This window comes from Erpetoichthys calabaricus, chromosome 6, assembly GCF_900747795.2.
Source record: "Erpetoichthys calabaricus chromosome 6, fErpCal1.3, whole genome shotgun sequence".
Lineage (NCBI taxonomy): Eukaryota > Metazoa > Chordata > Cladistia > Polypteriformes > Polypteridae > Erpetoichthys > Erpetoichthys calabaricus.
Genome location: NC_041399.2, coordinates 5,814,658 through 5,837,631, shown reverse-complemented (window position 1 = coordinate 5,837,631; position 22,974 = coordinate 5,814,658). Strand labels below are relative to the sequence as shown.

At 40.5% G+C, this 22,974-nt stretch overlaps 2 protein-coding genes across 4 annotated transcripts in view; one reads left to right on the top strand and one right to left on the bottom strand.

The window, feature by feature from the left end:
- cpne3 (copine III) overlaps positions 1–4,021 on the top strand; it is a 140,640-nt gene extending 136,619 nt beyond the window's left edge. For 2 of the 3 annotated variants that reach the window (XM_051929269.1, XM_051929272.1), the window contains exon 16: positions 3,544–4,021. In XM_051929269.1, coding sequence (XP_051785229.1) covers positions 3,544–3,663 — 120 coding nt within the window. In that variant the 3' untranslated portion in view covers positions 3,664–4,021. Of the gene's footprint in view, positions 1–3,272; positions 3,387–3,543 lie in introns of all 3 variants that reach the window. The other variant, XM_051929270.1, reaches the window with a different exon arrangement.
- An 8,410-nt stretch (positions 4,022–12,431) lies between these two features.
- Positions 12,432–22,974, bottom strand: part of LOC114653854 (cyclic nucleotide-gated cation channel beta-3-like) — a 170,871-nt gene continuing 160,328 nt past the window's right edge. Inside the window, exons 17-18 of the mRNA XM_051929250.1 lie at positions 13,821–13,989; positions 12,432–12,812 (exon numbers count right to left, since the gene is read on the bottom strand). Of these exons, the coding sequence (XP_051785210.1) occupies positions 12,606–12,812; positions 13,821–13,989 (376 nt within the window). The 3' untranslated portion in view covers positions 12,432–12,605. The remainder of the gene's footprint in view (positions 12,813–13,820; positions 13,990–22,974) is intronic.

The window sequence follows — 22,974 nt, the reverse complement described above, 5'->3', positions numbered from 1 at the left end:
GTATCCGCAGCTGGATCAACTTTAGGAGACGGTCCTGGCGCTTTGTGGACTCTCTTGGGCGCCCTGAAGCCTTCTCCACCTCTCTATTCCAACTCAATCAGCATGACAGAGTGACCTCCAGCCTTGTCCTCGTCGACACTCTCACCTGTGTGAACGAGAGGACCACTGAAATGAAGTCAGCAGGTCCTTTTGGTGATGAAGTTCATGTTCATGCCAATGAGGGACTTTGCAATTAATTGCAGTTCCTCTGATCACTTGTCAGAACATTCTGGAGTCGATGCAAATTGGCATCATAAAAACTGAGGGCGCAAACTTTTTGAAAATGTAATATTTGTGTCATTCTCAAAACGTCTGCATCACCTTGTCTTTCCTAACAATAACTGTGAACAAGCCATAACCCTGATGAGCTCATTTATGCCGGAGATCACCTTGGGAAACGTTATCTCAAATATCTTGGGATGCCCAAACGTTTGCATGGTGCACCTTTCTTTTTTTCACTGTAGAATTATGCAAAGCAAAACCAATACACTAATCTTGCATAAAATGCTGAAAAGAAATGTGTCATATTTAACTTGATGCCTTTTGGTGATCAGTTCTGTTCACAGTAACATACGTTTTAAGCAAGGGTGCCCAAGCTTTGGTATGCCACTTTAGATATTTTTTTAAGCGTGCAGCGAGACGTCGGAATCTGTGCAGCCTTGTCTGTGGTTCTGCTGGAGATGTGTCAGTGTCGTTAGGCCAACTTACTCGTACTATATCAGGTGTATGGAGGGCCGAAAAAAATGTACATTATTAAATCCCTGACTTAGTGGCACTTCTTTTCACCACCTTCCAACTGGATGCGACGGCAGAACGTTTTGCTTGAATGCATATGAGGGATGATCTTCAAAAAAATAGGCCCTTTAAAATAGAATACACTTCTGCCATTGCCTCTTCCTTTGGCATTTCCTGCGCTCATCTTTTGTTACCTTTCTAGAACCTCCTGCAATTTCTTTTTATGGATATATAACAGGATAGTAAATCGTCTTCCTTTCGGTCTCAATTTTAATTTTGGGATTAAAAAAAAATGTCATAGTGAGCAAAAATGTCAAATATGGGAGGTGTGGAGCAACAACCAGATACAGTAGCCTTTGGCCAAAAACTCTTGGACTGATAATGCGACGTACACAGTTCCACTATCATGGTGCAAAATTCAGTTTTGCATGCCTCACTGCTTCAGGCTTTATCCACAGACACCATAGCAGTTCAATGTAATGTTGCTGAATAACTGTCACAACTGTCACAATCACAAACATAATCATCGTTTAGAAGTTCGATATGACCTGACGTGTGCTTTTTTTCGGCTTGTAGAAAAAGAAAAATTGCCCAAGTCACCTGAACGAATTTAGAATAAACGTCAGGAATGCGCATCTCGATCATCTCAGAAGATGGATTAACAAGACTGTAGTCACACAACAGCTAGTGGCAGACTCAATAACTACACCCCGGTCCCTTGCATTTGTCCGATTCCAGGAATTTTTGGGTCCCCTCTGCATAATTTACAGTTCATCTTTTTGCGGATGTAGCTGCCATTTCTTTGAACCTTACGTTGACTGCATTCAGGATCGTTGTAACCGAGAGGTACAGAATTCACGTAGAGGCAGGACCACTGCATCCTTCACTTTTACCACCAGCCCAGCGACATTTTTGAATGCCAAAGTGTAATCGGGTTTTACGGAAAGGCTTTTCCTTGGCAGCAGATTATGTTTATTTTTAACACATATAACGTATGGGGTATTGAGATCCACACTCAGACCACAGGGTAAGTGTCCACTGCTGGCCTCACCTCTTCCAGCAACATTATAACACATATTATATTTTTAACTGGTCTCTGTAGAACAATTTTCATCCACAGAAGGTTCCTCCACTGTGACCACAGGCTTGCTGCCCATCAGACCGGGTTAAGAAGCACGCCATTACTCTTCGCTGTTTATGTAGCAGCCATACCATGTGCACTTCAGAACAGGTCATCCACCTGAAGCAAAGCATGTATGTTAGGGCTTGGCCAGTACTTGGATGGGAGACTATCTTGGAAAACCTTGGGTTGATGCTAGAAGAGGTATCGATGAGGCCAGCAGGGGCCACTTACCTTGAGATCTGAATGTAGATCCCAATGCCCCAGTGCAGCAATTGGGGACACTGTGCTGTAAATCTGGCACCGTATTTCGGATTGGATGTAAAATTGAGATCCTGACTTTCTTTGGTCATAGAAGATCTCTGGGGATCTTTTGAAAAGAATAGAGTATATGCCAATGTCCAGACTAAATCACCCATCATGACCCCATCCATTCTGGCCCTCTAATCATCCCTTGTCTCTAACTGGCTGTTTCTCTCATCCTTTCACCACCTAATAGCTAATATGTGGTGACCATACTGGCACACACACAGATTCAGTACTGTGGTGCTGTAGCTTTGGTACTGAGTCTCTTCAGAAAATCCTTGGGTACTGCTGGTTTGATTTTGTGTCGAATGAGCAGGTGCTCACAGAGTCCCAAATGAGCCACATTACCTGCATTGTTAGGGAGTGTCAGTTATGGCACCGCGGCCATCTAGCGCAATTCCCCAAGGGGAATCCATTGTTGAGGACCTGAGCGGCTGGACTAGGCCAAGGGGACACCCACGTAACACCTGGCTGCGGCAGATAGAGGGTCATTTCCTGAGGGTGGGACTGAACCGCGTGTCTGTGTGGGGGGGTTGTCAACCAGGATCCTGAGCTGTTTCGTCGTGCGCACCAGTGTATGCTGACCATACTGAAGCAGTACTGGCTGCCATTGCATCATCCAGGCGGGTGCTACACATTGATGGTGGTTGAAGTGGCTCCCCTCTGTCTAAGTGTTTTGAGTAGCGAGAGATGTGCTATAATAAATTGAATTGATTTTTGATTGAATTGATTTAAATCCTCGTCCCCTATGAGCTCTGCCCTTCACGAGGCTTTGGATTGGTGTAGAAATGTGACACTCGGTGAATCCCACCCACTTTCCAGCCCCATTTGCTCATGGTAATCTCCAGACGTTATGTTTTATATGTCTGCCTCTGTGAGACTTGCACCCGGGTACCACAGTTGTATATCTCTAGCTCTTAACACATCATCACATAGGCAGTTTTCATCTAAAATGTCTGTTTCTGTAAAACACGATGCCTTCAGTACCAAGAAATTTAAATTTGCTGAACCTAATTGTACTTCTAGTCTTTCAGTAATTGTATTATTTTATTATATTTGACTCTCATTGCAGGCTCCTAAGGAAACACTTGCCCAGTGTGTTTTGGCAGAGTTGCCTCAGCAAGTAATGTCCTTCTTCAACTCATTTAAACTGAAGCCTCCCAATGATCCTTATCCACAATAACATGTACGGTTCATTCTTGTGTAGCTGTCTCCATATTATTACAATATATAAACCTGAGCGGCCATAGCAATATGGTGCTTTACAAATCTTTATGGTGTAGAATTTCAACTCTGCATCTCCTCCGTGTTAATACCGATTATGTTTTATTTTTTTGTTTAAGGCCCCAAAAGAAGCCCTGGCTCAGTGTGTCCTGGCCGAAGTCCCTTCTCAAGTGACAACGTTCTTCAACTCCTTTAATATTCCGCCACCCAACAGCACGACTCCTGCTGCGAGTTCATGAGACACTGGAATGCCGATGAAGAAGAAGTCACCTGCAGCCCCTTTGTGACGGACAACTGGTCACCTTTTGGTGCTGTAAATTGATAATTGATAGGTCTGTTTATGTTATTGTGCCAAATAATTGCTTTTTTAGATATTTTTTTTAATGGAAGTTCACTGGAAGCCCCACTCTTTACTCCCACAGCATGTGCGTTTAGTCAGTGATCATTCATTTCATTTTCTTTCTCATTGACAAAAGTTGTACAATCTCGGACTGTTGCATTATCCAGAAAATGAATTTATTGGCATATCTTACTATACGCGACTGCACAAAATTATCGATACATGTCTTATTATTAAATGGAACGAGTTAAATGGGATTCCTTTGTTGGAAGTTTTTATTTACATAATGAGATGGCAGTAAAATGATTTTAGAAGAGAAGATGCTGAGGCACCATTACTTTTTAGATAACTGCTCTGTGTAGCTTTTTAGATATTTACAATTTAATTATGCGTAACTTGGTGGTTGTTTAGGGTTAATAAATCTTTATCAAATATATAAAGACGTGCCAGTGAAACAAAGTTAAGAATTTGATTTCCATTTGGTTGAACATCAGGTGTTTATTACTGTGGCCTTGGTAAGACCTACCGTGTCCGTGGACCTGAGGTAGTCCGGTGCTAGCCAATAGGCTCCAGAGCTCCACTCCATTGAGGAGGTTGTCGCTTTATTTTATACGTCAGTTATATCCCCTGGTTACACTATGGGGGGGGGGGGGGTAGGGTTATCTGACTCTGGTCAAGTAAACCATGTGACAAAAAGCTGCAATGCAATTAGCTGTGCAGCAGAGCTACTGAATTGGTCTGCAGCTGGACATGTCTCGTACTTGCAGTGGATCAAGACCAGACCACATTGTACGGTGCTAATGGGCAACAATCCTCACGTGCAAGAACAGCAGAACAAGATCAATACCAAGTTTAAAACACAGCTGGTCTTGTTGTTTTGTTTCTCCTCGGTTTGCTCAGTTTGTCATCTGATTGGCCGTTAATGGCAGTGTGCCAGCAATCAACGTCTTATCCTACTGTTTTGTCTTATAAGGTCCCGTGGTGACCCTATTTTGCCCTTTATTGTGTAGACCTTATTAAATGTCTAAAATCCCAAATGCTTACCACCTCTGTGATCAGGTACTTCAGCAGTTCCTCACCTGATAATTTCTACATTACATCTGTACCCTCAGGCAGTTAGGCAGAGTAAAGAAACATGCACAAGTTAAGTTACACATTTAATTCTGTATTAATAATAAAATTGCCCACAAATACTAAGGGAGCAGTATACACGCTTGAGCTCATGCTGATCACCGCCTTTAAAGGCCCATTTCTTCTGGTTCAAAAGGCCCTTGATGTCACTTGTAATCCATGGCTTGTTGTTAGCATAGCAGCGTACTGTTCTTACTGGAACTACAATGTCCATACAGAAGTTGATGTAGTCAGTAGTGCAGCCAACAACCTCCTCAATGTTCTCACTATGTGACCCCTGCAGGATATCCCAGTCTGTAGTTCCAAAGCATTCTCTCAGAGCCTGCTCTGCCTCATTGCGGGAAATGAATCTCGAGTGACATGTTGCACTTCATTGTCTTGTATGCTTTGAGAAGTTTGTCTACCAGCTGAATGGAGTTTGGGGCTCTGTAATTGCCCAGAAATTTGTCAACAACGTCTTTGAAGGCTTTCCAGGCAATTTTTTCCGGCCCAACTAACAGATCTTCAAACCACTTGTCACTCATAACATGTCTGATCTGGGGGCCAACAAAAATGCCCTCTTTGATCTTGGCGTCAGTTATTCTTGGAAACATCTGTCTTAAATAACGAAAACCTTTGCCTTCCTTGTTCAATGCTTTCACAAAATTCTTCATGAGTCCCAGTTTTATGTGAAGAGGAGGCAAAAATATCTTTGCTGGGTCGACAAGTGATTCATGTGCCACATTTTTCTGTCCTGGAATTAACTTTTTACAGAGTGGCCAGTTCTGTTGAGAATAGTGCGACTCTTTGGCACGGCTGTCCCATTCACAGATGAGACAACAGTACTCTGTATGGCCGAGCTGCAGTCCTAGTAACAGAGCAATGACTTTAAGATCTCCACAGATATTCCAGTTGTACCTGCTATACTGGACGTGCTTCACAACAGTTCCATATTCTCATACGTTTCTTACATGTGTGCTGCATAGGCAACAGGTACTGAAGGATAAACGTTGCCATTGTGTAGTAGAACAGCTTTCAGGCGTAACATTGACGAATCGATGAAGAGACGCTACTCTTCGGGGTTGTGATCACAACCCAAGGCCGAGAACAATCCTTCAATGTCAGAACAGAAACAGAGACTGACGACTTGTGCAAAACATTTGGTTATATCCTGATGTCAGCCTCGAAACACAGACATTTTCATACCTGGTGACAGCAAACACCATTCCTGCAGTCTCGAACCCAGCAGCTCGGCTTTTGCTTTTGACAGACCCAAATCTCTGACCAAATCGTTCAATTCGGACTGTGTTATCAGATGTGGATCGCCTGATGAACACGGTTTAAAATCCAGGTCAATGTCACTGTCAGTACCCTGCATTGCAGTTTCTTCATCTGGTTCGTCTAAGGTCCAGTCCTCTTGGTGGTTTCGGAATTGGAAGACTGTCGTCATGTGGCTCGGGTCTCATTGCTGAAGGCAGATTAGGAGATTCAATTGACTTCTTGTTTTTGTCAGAGAAACCAGACACATTAGTCAAACAGACGTAACAGTCCGTCACATGGTCTTTCTGTTCTCGCCATATCATCGGAACAGCAAACGGCATCGTCTTTCAAGTGCCTCTGAGCCAGGCTCTCAGACTGGCAGCACATGTCGCACAGCAAATGTGAGGCACCCATTCCTTGTCTTGATCACCAGCCAAAATACAGATGATAAGCTTTCTTCACAAGACCAGTCATCCAACGTCTCTGAGGCGCAAGTGTATATTCGCCACAGATATAGCAGAATGTATCATGGCTGTTACGACATTGACGAGACACCAAAATGTCTATAGCATCAAGCTTACTTACTGTTCTATTGCTACAGATACTCTACTTTACTATACTGATACTCTACATACACACGGACTATCGATATTAACCAAATGACCAGGATCGCTGTATGCAAGCCACCTTTATAGCACACTGAGACAGCGTCAAGCTCATTCAGACCTGCCCAGGATGTCAACTTCCACAGAAGAGCTTCCAACCTGCCCTCTGATTCCATGGCTGGACATGCCCAGGCTGCACAAACCGTTGTTGATAAGTCACTTACGGGAGCAAAAATGTTTGGATACAAATAGAAGAAAAAATCAGGACAAAACTGAAACGGTACGTGATGGGTAAATGTTGATGTGATATTCGTGATCAGCACCCAAAAATCTACAAGAAACACCCGACAGTGTTCAAGAAGCAAAAACTTTGTTGTGCAGTGTATTCTGGGATGGGACTGCTGAGGACCGCTGAGTGAAGTCATTGTCTCTGATGAATCCTCTTTGCGATTGTTTGGGGCATCCGGAGAAAAGAGAAGGTGAGCGGCGCTACCGTCAGTCGTGTGTCAGGCCAACAGTAACGCGTCCCGAGACCCTTCATGTGTGGTCTCTGATGTACTGGACTGTATTGGATTTTGTTGTTAGTGTTTATTGTGTAGTGCAGCGGTTCTCAATCTGTGAGGCGCACCCCCCAAAGTAACAAAAAAGGGGGCACGAATGTTGCCATATGTGGCGTAATTTCACTACTCGTAGGGAAATTTTAAACTTGTAGCGGTGTATCGGCAGCAAAAAATAGAGGAATAAATTTTATTTGGGTTTCAAAAAAAACATTAGGGAGGCACGATTAAAACTGTTATGAAAACTCGGGTCGCAAACACTTACAGGTTGAGAAACGCTGCTGTAGTGAGTGTCAATAATTATCGCTGTCAAGGAACTGGGGAGGGCAGATGCATACGCGGTTTTGTGTAATTTTGTTTCTCCTCATTAATTGATTAATAATTTTTTATTTATCAATGCATTGAGCTGCTAATCAGTGTCTTTGTGTGTAAGTGTGAGTGTCGGGCCAATGCTGGGTGTACTCCTGGGATCCCCACAATAAAATAAACGGTCTTCAGACGGTGGGAATCTTGGTGTCACCATGACCGCTATAGAGTTAATGTATACTATCTATCTATTATATAATGAAACACTAAGGTCTGTGTGTCCAACGGTGGAAGATGAATGTTCTCTTCGTTCCCTTGTACTAATCCATGTCTAAGAAGTTAAGCAGAAGTAAGCTTTACGAAATCATACATTATGTAAAAGCACGCTTTGATGAGCAAACAGAAAAATATTTGTCCAAGGAACTCAAGGTCTAAGCATTCCTCACACGAGTCTGCCTTATCCCGTTTCCTCTAATCATGAAAAGCCTGCGCCTGCCTACTTTATTATTTTTCTCTTTGCAGCTGCAAGCCACCAATATCTTTGCTGCAAAGCTTAAAAACTTCAGTCAAGGACACGGTGTACTTTGAGAGGGCTAAGCAGATCATTGTTTTAGAAATGAAGCTGCTTAAAACTTCAATCTTGAGAGATGACTGGAATGATATTAAATCACGCGTTCTAGGGGTATAAAACTTTGCCCCACCCGACAGACGGGGTTCAGAAGAGCCCTGACGCTGTCAAGTAATATTGATTGCCTGCTTTTCTGAAACTCTGCTCACTGTGACTCTGAAGAATAAAGCTGCTATATACAGTGGTGTGAAAAACTATTTGCCCCCTTCCTGATTTCTTATTCTTTTGCATGTTTGTCACACAAAATGTTTCTGATCATCAAACACATTTAACCATTAGTCAAATATAACACAAGTAAACACAAAATGCAGTTTGTAAATGGTGGTTTTTATTATTTAGGGAGAAAAAAAAATCCAAACCTACATGGCCCTGTGTGAAAAAGTAATTGCCCCCTGAACCTAATAACTGGTTGGGCCACCCTTAGCAGCAATAACTGCAATCAAGCGTTTGCGATAACTTGCAATGAGTCTTTTACAGCGCTCTGGAAGAATTTTGGCCCACTCATCTTTGCAAAATTGTTGTAATTCAGCTTTATTTGAGGGTTTTCTAGCATGAACCGCTTTTTTAAGGTCATGCCATAGCATCTCAATTGGATTCAGGTCAGGACTTTGACTAGGCCACTCCAAAGTCTTCATTTTGTTTTTCTTCAGCCATTCAGAGGTGGATTTGCTGGTGTGTTTTGGGTCATTGTCCAGTTGCAGCACCCAAGATCGCTTCAGCTTGAGTTGACGAACAGATGGCCGGACATTCTCCTTCAGGATTTTTTGGTAGACAGTAGAATTCATGGTTCCATCTATCACAGCAAGCCTTCCAGGTCCTGAAGCAGCAAAACAACCCCAGACCATCACACTACCACCACCATATTTTACTGTTGGTATGATGTTCTTTTTCTGAAATGCTGTGTTCCTTTTACGCCAGATGTAACGGGACATTTGCCTTCCAAAAAGTTCAACTTTTGACTCATCAGTCCACAAGGTATTTTCCCAAAAGTCTTGGCAATCATTGAGATGTTTCTTAGCAAAATTGAGACGAGCCCTAATGTTCTTTTTGCTTAACAGTGGTTTGCCTCTTGGAAATCTGCCATGCAGGCCGTTTTTGCCCAGTCTCTTTCTTATGGTGGAGTCGTGAACACTGACCTTAATTGAGGCAAGTGAGGCCTGCAGTTCTTTAGACGTTGTCCTGGGGTCTTTTGTTACCTCTCGGATGAGTCGTCTCTGCACTCTTGGGGTAATTTTGGTCGGCCGGCCACTCCTAGGAAGGTTCACCACTGTTCCATGTTTTTGCCATTTGTGGATAATGGCTCTCACTGTGGTTCGCTGGAGTCCCAAAGCTTTAGAAATGGCTTTATAACCTTTACCAGACTGATAGATCTCAATTACTTCTGTTCTCATTTGTTCCTGAATTTCTTTGGATCTTGGCATGATGTCTAGCTTTTGAGGTGCTTTTGGTCTACTTCTCTGTGTCAGGCAGCTCCTACTTAAGTGATTTCTTGATTGAAACAGGTGTGGCAGTAATCAGGCCTGGGGGTGGCTACGGAAATTGAACTCAGGTGTGATACACCACAGTTAGGTTATTTTTTAACAAGGGGGCGATTACTTTTTCACACAGGGCCATGTAGGTTTGGATTTTTTTTCTCCCTAAATAATAAACACCATCATTTAAAAACTGCATTTTGTGTTTACTTGTGTTATATTTGACTAATGGTTAAATGTGTTTGATGATCAGAAACATTTTGTGTGACAAACATGCAAAAGAATAAGAAATCAGGAAGGGGGCAAATAGTTTTTCACACCACTGTAACCACACCTGCTGTCTTGTCTGAGTCTTCGTCCACACAACCCACTCAGAACAATTTGATTGGTCAGTTTAGCTTCAGTGGCACAACGAAAGAGGAAAACGCAGGAGGAGGAGTAAAGGTGTATAAGGCACGCTAAGAAAATCGCCTTCAAAGATGACAAGTATAAAACTAGCAAGCGCCTTGAAAACAAGAAGAGTCTGAGATGTGGACTTCATGGGAATGCGCACAAAAGAAGACATGTTAGTAAAGACGTACGAGAGATTCTGCTTCATGTAAAAACGGAATAGGGGGAGCGAAAGACGGCTCTAAAATAATGAAGAGTCTGATAAGCTGGCTTTACAGGAATGCGCTCGAGAGAGAAAGCGTCGGTGAAGAGACGTTCACACGTGCAAGGTCGCTGAAGATACGTGTAGGGCTAGAGATAACAAATATTTGTTTGTTTGTCTTCGAAAGTCACAATACAGTAATCCCTCCTCCATCGCGGGGGTTGCGTTCCAGAGCCACCCGCGAAATAAGAAAATCTGCGAAGTAGAAACCATATGTTTATATGGTTATTTTTATATTGTCATGCTTGGGTCACAGATTTGCGCAGAAACACAGGAGGTTGTAGAGAGACAGGAATGTTATTCAAACACTGCAAACAAACATTTGTCTCTTTTTCAAAAGTTTAAACTGTGCTCCATGACAAGACAGAGATGACAGTTCCGTCTCACAATTAAAAGAATGCAAACATATCTTCCTCTTCAAAGGAGTGCGTGTCAGGAGCAGATCATGTCACAGAGAGAGAGAGAAAAGCAAACAAATCAATAGGGCTGTTTGGCTTTTAAGTATGCGAAGCACTGCGGCACAAAGCTGTTGAAGGCGGCAGCTCACACCCCCTCCGTCAGGAGCAGGGAGAGAGAGAGAGAGACACAGAGAAAAACAAACAGTCAAAAATCAATACGTGCCCTTCGAGCTTTTAAGTATGCGAAGCACCGTGCAGCATGTCGTTTCAGGAAGCAGCTGCACAAAAGATAGCAACGTGAAGATAATCTTTCAGCATTTTTAGACGAGCGTCCGTATCGTCTAGGTATGCAAACAGCCCCCCTGCTCAATCCCCCTACGTCAGGATCAGAGAAAGTCAGCACAAGAGAGAGAGAGAGAAAGTAAGCTGGGTAGCTTCTCAGCCATCTGCCAATAGCGTCCCTTGTATGAAATCAACTGGGCAAACCAACTGAGGAAGCATGTACCAGAAATTAAAAGACCCATTGTCCTCAGAAACCCGCGAAGCAGCGAAAAATCCGCGATATATATATTTAAATATGCTTACATATAAAATCCGCGATGGAGTGAAGCCGCGAAAGGCGAAGCGCGATATAGCGAGGGATTACTGTAGCTAGTATAATACAGTCTTACTGAAAATTAGTAATGTGATGGGTTAGATGTCCTGGGCGACTTTTTAAATTTAATTTAGGTGTGATGCATAAGTTTACGTTCTGCTTAACAGCCAATTAGATTGCAGGTTTGTGTCACCTGGTTTACATGACTTGAGTCCGATTCCACTCCTCCAGCCCTAATCTTAGCCATAGTGTCGCCAGGTCTTATCGCTGAGGTATGATATCAAGTGACAACCTCCTCAGTGGAGAGGAGCTCTGGAGGTCCACAGCAGGAGGCTGTTGAATTTTTGGGCCAGAGTCATATCTAGTCAGATAGCACTGTCGTTGAAGCCTAGACACTAACTAAAAGTCGATGATTTAAATTCTGAATGATATTTAGAAAACCCTAATAAATCGTAACTAGAACTGCTAACCAAACACACGTGAACTTCATACAAATCTCGAAGAATTGCGAGATGTGAGCGGTCACGCTGACACGGTTGCTCCAATGACGTCACACAAAGCGTATTCCAGGGTCCTTCTGTGAAAGGTTACCATGACCGAATTCAACAAGAAAGCACACAAAATGTTGTGATATAACGGTAACTAAAATTTGAAAGTCTTAACAGAGACCTTCTAGGCCAAAGATAACCAAATTCCTTGCATCGAAGAATTCCCCACAGGATGTGGACCTTCAGGAAAACGGCTAAGAAATCAAGAGATCATAAAAGGAGACGTTTGGCTTGACTCTCGTTTATTATTTTCAGCTTCTGGTTTCTGTTTTCTTTTCTGTCTGTTTCACCGCAGACATGGCATCTGAAATATGCTGAGAAGTACCCTTGGGCCAGATTCCTAGTTTGTAGCTTGAATCATAAAGCGGAGTATAAAGAGATAAAGAAACAAACAGAAATTGTGCTTTAGAACGTTTGAGATTTGTTTTGACAGAGAATGAATGGACCTTTCCCGATCTAATCAGCACGCTGACAGCGTAATGGGTAACTCGAGAGCAGATGGGCACTGTTACAAATGTTCTAACAAGTCCTAAAAAAATACAAAGATCAAAAATGGGAAAAGAGTTTTAACTGACAAGCACAAATGAAAGGAGCAGCCATACGTCATCTTCTTCACTGTCAGAGAAGGTGGGCGTCTGTATCCGTTCATCTCAAGTCCTCCTTCAGTTCCATTTGGCATCCTGCAGCCCTCCGTTAACTGTCGAGGTGACTCATTTTCCCTTTGAACTTTCCTTGACTTCCACTTTGAGGACCTCCTCCTCGCCAGTGGCTTTGGCCGGAGTCATGGTGATGACCAGCGATTTATTGGTGGTCCCTCTGGAGATGGGGGCATTGGCAGGGGAGGCACCTGGTGCTGGTGCTGCTGCTACACTGGGTTTTTTTGGCGTTGCCTGTGGAGTGGGGACTGGACTTGGACCCTGCAAAATCAAAAATAAAAAGTAATTTAAAAAATGGCCAGACAAGATAACTGTCGCAGCAAGTCAGAACCTGTTGCGACTGCATGAGGACACACCCTGGACAGGACTGAAATGAGAGGTTAACCCAAAGGTCAAGGTTTCGTCTTTTCTATCTAACGTAGTCCATCACAGAGCACCACTTCTCTCATTTTACCAACTCAAGCCCACACTCGCTGAGGAGATTAGAACACGAGAACAATCTGGACGAGGACAGGCCATTCAGCCCAACAAATCTCGCCAGTCCTCTCCACTTATTTCTTCCAAAAACATCAAGTCGAGTTTTGAAAGTTCCCAACGTCTTACTGTCTACCACACTACTTGGTCTCTTATTCCAAGTGTCTATCGCTCTTTGTGTAAAGAAAAACTTCCTAATGTTTGTGTGAAATTTACCCTTAACAAGTTTCCAGCTGTGTCCTCGTGTTCTTGATGAACTCATTTTAAAGTCACCGTCTCGATTCCACTGGACTAATACCCTTCATCATTTTAAACACTTCAGTCAGGTCTCCTCTTCATCAATGTAAAGACTCAGCTCTTTTAATCTTTCCTCATAACTCATCCCCTGTAGCCCTGGAATCAGCCTCGTCGATCTTCTCTGGACCTTTTCTTGTGCTGCTGTGTCCTTTTTGTAGTCTGAAGACCAAAACTGCACCCAGGACTCCAGATGAGACTTCACTAGTGAATGGGGAGATCATGCAGACCACACCTGGACTATGACCGCTCACATCTAATGGATCGACTGGACTGGCCACTCAAAGTCTGTGATGGTCTTGGCAGGCGCTCACATTTAGAGTGTTCATGTTCAGGGTTGGACCTGTGAAACTGCAAAGAGTGAGTAGGAAGGACTTTTTCAAAGACCTGGGTATGGTGAACAGAAAGCTTGTGAAATGTTGAATGGTTTATTGCTGAGCCGATTTGTAGCGCACAAAACAGAATGATCTGAACCAAAGTCTACAAGGACGCACACCACACCTTGCTTTGAGGCTTGCTCTTCACAAACAGGCCCAGGCCTTTCTTCCTATTGGCGTTCAGGATCGCCCGGAAGAGCTGAGGTGTTTCTGGCTTGACTTGGAACAAACTGGCCATTCCTTTGGGTTTCTCGATGGGGCCGGTCACTTTGCCTTTGTCTTTCAGAAGTTTCCTGGAAGTGAAAAGAAGACATTTTTATGATAAGCGATGTTAAGATAGTTGGTTTTACCGTTAGAACCATTCTTCTGGCCTGGCACACTTAAAAAACGAAGGGGGACCCAAAAATTCCTAGAATTGGCCAATAACACCAGAGAGTAAGGTGTAGTTTTTGAGGATAACATTAGGTATTGTGACGGCCGACCCCTTCACCCAGAGTGGCAACTACAACAACCGAGACTACTGACTTGGCTAACCTGAGGATTCTCCAGATAATAACAAGATGTACTCCTTACAAACAGTCTGATGAAATAACAGGCAATGCAAATCAGAGACGTAAAATCAAGTGTAGATATATTAAAAGTGAATGAATATACATATCTACAGTGCATCCGGAAAGTATTCCCAGCGCTTCATCACTTTTTCCACATTTTGTTATTTTACAGCCTTATTCCAAAATGGATTAAATTCATTTTTTTCCTCAGAATTCTACACACAACACCCCATAATGACAACGTGAAAAAAGTTTACTTGAGATTTTTACAAATTAATTAAAAATAAAAAAATTGATAAAGCACATGTACATAAGTATTCACAGCCTTTGCTCAATACTTTGTCGATGCCCCTTTGGCAGCAATTCCAGTCTCAAGTCTTGTTGAATATGATGCCACAAGCTTGGCACACCTATCCTTGGCCAGTTTCGCCCATTCCTCTTTGCAGCACCTCTCAAGCTCCATCAGGTTGGATGGGAAGCGTCGGTGCACAGCCATTTTAAGATCTCTCCAGAGATGTTCAATCAGATTCAAGTCTGGGCTCTGGCTGGGCCACTCAAGGACATTCACAGAGTTGTCCTGAAGCCACTCCTTTGATATCTTGGCTGTGTGCTTAGGGTCGTTGTCCTGCTGAAAGATGAACCGTCGCCCCAGTCTGAGGTCAAGAGCGCTCTGGAGCAGGTTTTCATCCAGGATGTCTCTGTACATTGCTGCAGTCATCTTTCCCTTTATCCTGACTAGTCTCCCAGTTCCCCACAGCATGATGCTGCCACCACCATGCTTCACTGTAGGGATGGTATTGGCCTGGTGTTGAGTGGTGCCTGGTTTCCTCCAAACGTGACGCCTGACATTCACAACAAAGAGTTCAATCTTTGTCTCATCAGACCAGAGAATTTTCTTTCTCATGGTCTGAGAGTCCTTCAGGTGCCTTTTGCCAAACTCCAGGTGGGCTGCCATGTGCCTTTTACTAAGGAGTGACTTCCGTCTGGCCACTCTACCATACAGGCCTGATTGGTGGATTGCTGCAGAGATGGTTGTCCTTCTGGAAGGTTCTCCTCTCTCCACAGAGGACCTCTGGACCTCTGACAGAGTGACCATCGGGTTCTTGGTCACCTCCCTGACTAAGGCCCTTCTCCCCCGATCGCTCAGTTTAGATGGCCGGCCAGCTCTAGGAAGAGTCCTGGTGGTTTCGAACTACTTCCACTTACGGATGATGGAGGCCACTGTGCTCATTGGGACCTTCAAAGCAGCAGAAATTTTTCTGTAACCTTCCCCAGATATGTGCCTCGAGACAATCCTGTCTCGGAGGTCTACAGACAATTCCTTTGACTTCATGCTTGGTTTGTGCTCTGACATGAACTGTCCACTGTGGGACCTTCTATAGACAGGTGTGTGCCTTTCCAAATCATGTCCAATCAACTGAATTTCCCACAGGTGGACTCCAATGAAGCTGCAGAAACATCTCAAGGATGATCAGGGGAAACAGGATGCACCTGAGCTCAATTTCGAGCTTCATGGCAAAGGCTGTGAATACTTATGTACATGTGCTTTCTCAGTTTTTTTATTTTTAATAAATTTACAAAAACCTCAAGTAAACTTTTATTACGTTGTCATTATGGGGTGTTGTGTGTAGAATTCTGAGGAAAAAAATGAATTTAATCCATTTTGGAATAAGGCTGTAACATAACAAAATGTGGAAAAAGTGATGTGCTGTGAATACTTTCCGGATGCACTGTATTTGACTTGAGCGCTGGATTCATTGCAGACTTCCCAGGCCGCGTTATTAGAGTCTTAAAACAAAGTTAATATAAAAGGGACTGGGGAACGTGTGGGGAATGGACGTGTGCTAATTTATATTTGTATATAGATGTGTATATATAGTGGTATGTGATGTGAAGATATTTGTGCGTCTGTAAATTAGGGTATATTTCTGTTTGTTTTTCTTTCTTTCTTTCTTTCTTTCTTTCTTTCTTTCTTTCTTTCTTTCTTTCTTTCTTTCTTTTCTGTTTCGCCGTTTTATGGGAAGTGTATTATAGAAGTGTTTAAGGGGGTGCATATTAATTACTGTTTGTTTAGTTGTTATAGTTTTGATAAGGATTGGTTAAAGGGTGTTTATTGTTTGTCTGATTGATTGATTTATAATATATATTCTTCATGTTTGTTTAAATCAGTGGTTCTCAAACTGTGGGGTGGGCCCCCCTAGGGGGGTGTGAAGTAACAAAAAGGGGGGCGTGAAGATGTGAAAAAAAAGAAAGCAAGAATCAAAAATATGAAAAATACATCTATTGAAACCAAAATACATTAAGTTAAACTATATTCTGATACTAGAAAAATAAACATAGAGTTAGATAAATGTTGATAAAAGTTAATTAATTAAAGTGTACCGCTGCCCTGGGAGAACAACTAAACCCCAGGATAAGCACGATTAGAAAACTGCTAGTGTAACACAGTTCAATATATAAAATCTATCGGGCAACGTGACCAACACTCATCCTTTTATTTGATTTCCTCACCACCAGTCCCAGCTTACAATTAACAACAAGCCATATTACAAAATAAAGAAGAAGCAAAAGAATAACAAAATTGAAACCCCCCTTCCTGGTTTAAACGCACAATGTTCATAAATCAGAGAAACCAGTTCGATCAAATGGGATTACTGTCCTTATTGTGCAGGGCAAAGAGAAACCCTACTGGAATACGCCGGCCGTCGAGCCGATAACAACAAAGCTCAATCCTACCGGTCCGAATATTCCAGCGAAATCAAAGAAAAAAAGTCCGTCTTCAGAGACGCGTCTCCCTTGTGTCGCTGTATCTTCAAAAAAAAGAACTTGTTCCAGCAGATATTTTTACTTGGCGCCACCTCGTCTCTTCTCTTTGCTCCACCACAAGATGTCTCCCTTTCTCCCCTTCTTTTCCGGTTTTTAAGTTCTCACCACCAACTGCCCTGACTGAGTTATGACCTCCCCCTTAAAGGTGAATTTACAGTATTCTTCTTCCCTGCAATGCACCCAAAAAGGCAGCAACTGCCCACGGAATAAAGTGCATCTGACAACCTGCCACAAAAGTAAATTAATTAAAAAAGAACAAATTGGTATTAGTGGGCTCCTTTCAAAAAAACATTAGGTGGGCGCGATTAAAACTGTTATGAAAACTCGGGTCCCAAATACTTAAAGGTTGAGAAACGCTGGTCTATATAATTGTTGGGGTGGTTATTTCCTTTTTAAATTCATAAAAAAACAAAAACAACTCCAGCTGAGGGCATCACATTGGGGCTAAGGTTCATTCTGGTTCTGTTCTTAATATAATTATTTTTCCTAAGAATGGGAGATTTTTGTGTATGCCGGGCTCCTCATCCAACTTAAGAGGAACTCGCTACAAAGTGTCCAAGGGAGAAGAAGAAGAGGTGTCTTTGTTTTATTGTTGTATTTCGTGTGCCGTTTGCCTGTCTGACTGCCTCCTGCCGATTGAGTCGTATTTAGTCCTCGTGTCCTCGTTGGGGGTCTGGATCATCGTCTGTCTACCTGTGTGCCGAGGACTGATTGTGGATTTCTCCATGTGATTAATAAAGTATCTATCTATCTATCTATCTGTCTGTCTGTCTGTCTGTCTATCTATTATATAGTGCCTTTCACTTCTATCTATCTATCTATTATATTGTGCCTTTCATATCTATCTATCTATCTATCTATCTATCTATCTATCTATCTATCTATCTATCTATCTATCTATCTATCTATCTATCATATAGTGCCTTTCACATCTATCTATCTATCTATCTATCTATCTATCTATCTATCTATCTATCTATCTATCTATCTATCTATCTATCTATCTATCTATCTATCTATCATATAGTGCCTTTCACTTCTATCTATCTATCTATCTATCTATCTATCTATCTATCTATCTATCTATCTATCTATCTATCTACCTATTATATAGTGCCTTTCACTTCTATCTATCTATCTATCTATCTATCTATCTATCTATCTATCTATCTATCTATCTATCTATCTATCTATCCATCCATCCTATAGTGCCTTTCATATCTATCTATCTATCTATCTATCTATCTATCTATCTATCTATCTATCTATCTATCTATCTATCTATCTATCTATCTATCTATCTATCATATAGTGCCTTTCACATCTATCTATCTATCTATCTATCTATCTATCTATCTATCTATCTATCTATCTATCTATCTATCTATCTATCTATTATATAGTGCCTTTCATATTTATCTGTCTATCTGTCTATCTATCTATCTATCATATAGTGCCTTTCACATCTATCTATCTATCTATCTATCTATCTATCTATCTATCTATCTATCTATCTATCATATAGTGCCTTTCACATCTATCTATCTATCTATCTATCTATCTATCTATCTATCTATCTATCTATCTATCTATCTATCTATTATATAGTGCCTTTCACTTCTATCTATCTATCTATCTATCTATCTATCTATCTATCTATCTATCTATCTATCTATCTATCTATCTATCTATCCTATAGTGCCTTTCATATCTATCTATCTATCTATCTATCTATCTATCTATCTATCATATAGTGCCTTTCACATCTATCTATCTATCTATCTATCTATCTATCTATCTATCTATCTATCTATCTATCTATCTATCTATCTATCTATCTATCTATTATATAGTGCCTTTCATATTTATCTGTCTATCTATCTATCTATCATATAGTGCCTTTCACATCTATCTATCTATCTATCTATCTATCTATCTATCTATCTATCTATCTATCTATCTATCTATCTATCTATTATATAGTGCCTTTCATATCTATCTATCTATCTATCTATCTATCTATCTATCTATCTATCTATCTATCTATCTATCTATCTATCTATCTATCTATCATATAGTGCCTTTCACTTCTATCTATCTATCTATCTATCTATCTATCTATCTATCTATCTATCTATCTATCTATCTATCTATCTATCTACCTATTATATAGTGCCTTTCACTTCTATCTATCTATCTATCTATCTATCTATCTATCTATCTATCTATCTATCTATCTATCTATCTATCTATCTATCTATCTATCTATCCATCCTATAGTGCCTTTCATATCTATCTATCTATCTATCTATCTATCTATCTATCTATCTATCTATCTATCTATCTATCTATCTATCTATCTATCTATCATATAGTGCCTTTCACATCTATCTATCTATCTATCTATCTATCTATCTATCTATCTATCTATCTATCTATCTATCTATCTATCTATTATATAGTGCCTTTCATATTTATCTGTCTATCTGTCTATCTATCTATCTATCATATAGTGCCTTTCACATCTATCTATCTATCTATCTATCTATCTATCTATCTATCTATCTATCTATCTATCTATCTATCTATCTATCTATCTATCTATCTATCTATCTATCATATAGTGCCTTTCACATCTATCTATCTATCTATCTATCTATCTATCTATCTATCTATCTATCTATCTATCTATCTATCTATCTATCTATTATATAGTGCCTTTCACTTCTATCTATCTATCTATCTATCTATCTATCTATCTATCTATCTATCTATCTATCTATCTATCTATCTATCTATCTATCTATCTATCCTATAGTGCCTTTCATATCTATCTATCTATCTATCTATCTATCTATCTATCTATCTATCTATCTATCTATCTATCTATCTATCTATCTATCTATCTATCTATCTATCATATAGTGCCTTTCACATCTATCTATCTATCTATCTATCTATCTATCTATCTATCTATCTATCTATCTATCTATCTATCTATTATATAGTGCCTTTCATATTTATCTGTCTATCTATCTATCTATCATATAGTGCCTTTCACATCTATCTATCTATCTATCTATCTATCTATCTATCTATCTATCTATCTATCTATCTATCTATCTATCTATCTATCTGTCTATCTATCTATCTATCTATCTATCTATCTATCTATCCATCCATCCTATAGTGCCTTTCATATCTATCTATCTATCTATCTATCTATCTATCTATCTATCTATCTATCTATCTATCATATAGTGCCTTTCACATCTATCTATCTATCTATCTATCTATCTATCTATCTATCTATCTATCTATCTATCTATCTATCTATCTATTATATAGTGCCTTTCATATTTATCTGTCTATCTGTCTATCTATCTATCTATCATATAGTGCCTTTCACATCTATCTATCTATCTATCTATCTATCTATCTATCTATCTATCTATCTATCTATCTATCTATCTATCTATCTATCTATCTATCATATAGTGCCTTTCACATCTATCTATCTATCTATCTATCTATCTATCTATCTATCTATCTATCTATCTATCTATCTATCTATCTATCTATCTATCTATCTATCTATTATATAGTGCCTTTCACTTCTATCTATCTATCTATCTATCTATCTATCTATCTATCTATCTATCTATCTATCTATCTATCTATCTATCTATCCTATAGTGCCTTTCATATCTATCTATCTATCTATCTATCTATCTATCTATCTATCTATCTATCTATCTATCTATCTATCTATCTATCTATCTATCATATAGTGCCTTTCACATCTATCTATCTATCTATCTATCTATCTATCTATCTATCTATCTATCTATCTATCTATCTATCTATCTATCTATCTATCTATTATATAGTGCCTTTCATATTTATCTGTCTATCTATCTATCTATCTATCATATAGTGCCTTTCACATCTATCTATCTATCTATCTATCTATCTATCTATCTATCTATCTATCTATCTATCTATCTATCTATCTATCTATCTATCTATCTATCTATCTATTATATAGTGCCTTTCATATCTATCTATCTATCTATCTATCTATCTATCTATCTATCTATCTATCTATCTATCTATCTATCTATCTATCTATCTATCTATCTATCTATTGATTCATTGGCTTCCCCGCTCCCGTCATCTCTCATTACATCCGGTGTTGTTTCCATGGACTTTGCTGTGTGGAGTTGTGTTTTTGTGTTTATAGGTTTAATGTAATATCGCTGTAAGGGTACAGGGGTTGTATTACTGTTTTCATTTATATTATTTAATTTCATTTTATTCTTAATTGTTGTTAGTTCCCAGGGTGCTTTATTTTGTCTCTGTTTTTGAGTGTGTGCAGGTCGGGCCAAGGCTGGGGGCGTCCCTGGGATCTCCTCTACAAAAATAAATAAATCACCGTCACGTTGACGGTGTGAATCTTAGCGGCACCGGACTGCTACACTGCTGAGTCCATCAAGTGCGTAATTCCGGTGTTTATTCTACAATCGCACAAGTGAGTTCTGTCACCACGGTAGATTTTCATAAGACAATGATGATCACGTTTCTCGACCCTGGCACACTTGTCCAACAGGAGTATTTTTTTCCCGACTGTTAATCAGTGACATCACATTGAAATGCCGATACGTCCATAAGAAAGCCTCAGAGGTTAACAACCCGAGAAGTGAGGCTCCCAAAACTGGATTCCAGACAATGACAACACGCTTACACACAATCAAGGAGTCAGTGTGGTTGTTGCTTTGTACCGCTCACATTCGTAAGATCTTGCTCCCTGTAAATTCTTTTTTTGGTTCTCGAAATTAAAATTGACAATGGAGGGAAGATTTTCTTCCTGCCTTGCGCCCTGTGTTGGCTGGGATTGGCTCCAGCAGATCCCCGTGATGCTGTAGTTAGGATATAGCAGGTTGGATAATGGATGGATGGATGGGAAGATTTTCTACCGTGGAAGAATTCCAGGAGGAAACACAGGAGGCCACAGACACGATACAAGAAGAGAGAAGTGCTGGGATTGCATCTCAAGGGGAATATTTTGACGGTGACTAAAAGGGAATTGCTGTCAAGTTTATGGGAACGTTTAGCTGTTTTTTTTTTTTGAACAATTCCACAATTCCAGAAAATGTTTGGTTTCCCTTGTACGTTGTGGAGGAGTTGGGTCAGAACTGCTTTGCTTTATGTTGCGTTCACATGCTGTTGCAAAATTCCGAGCTCCGACTTAACGCTTTACCTCCCCGTTTCAGTGTGTTCACCTGACTTTCCGGTCGGACTGTTCCAAGAAACACGAGGTGGCTGTTTGTTTGTTACTGGGTCTGTAAAAAGTGAGAAGCTGTATGTTTCGGTGAATATAAAGAGCAAACTAAACATATCACGTGTATATATTCACTCCAAATACGATTCATCCACAAAAATGGCAGGTTATGTGTATTCGCTTTAAACAATTGACTAAGGTGAGAGGCTGGTGTTACTCCACAACTCAGAGAATTTGAACAACTTTGTTTTATCCGAATTGTCCGACTTCTACCTACGAGTTTGTTCGGCCATGCACATTTAATTTCTTACTCGGAAAATCGTATTTACAATCTGTCCAAAAGCACATGAACGCAGCTGTAGTCAGAACAAAAGGAACTGGGTGGAGTCGAGACATCTAGAACACTCCATGGTCACATACTATGGGATGGATGTGAAATACAAAAATGTCTGGTTGGAAATTTCACAAGAATGTCCTTCGATGTGAGTTCTCACAGTCCGACGTTTCAGACAAAAGCAATAGTAGCCGAGTTATGATGTAATGGTGACCTGTTGCCTCATTTGGTAATATAAAATCAATAAATAATAAAGCGTTTATGTCGTCAAATTGTGTTTTAGAGT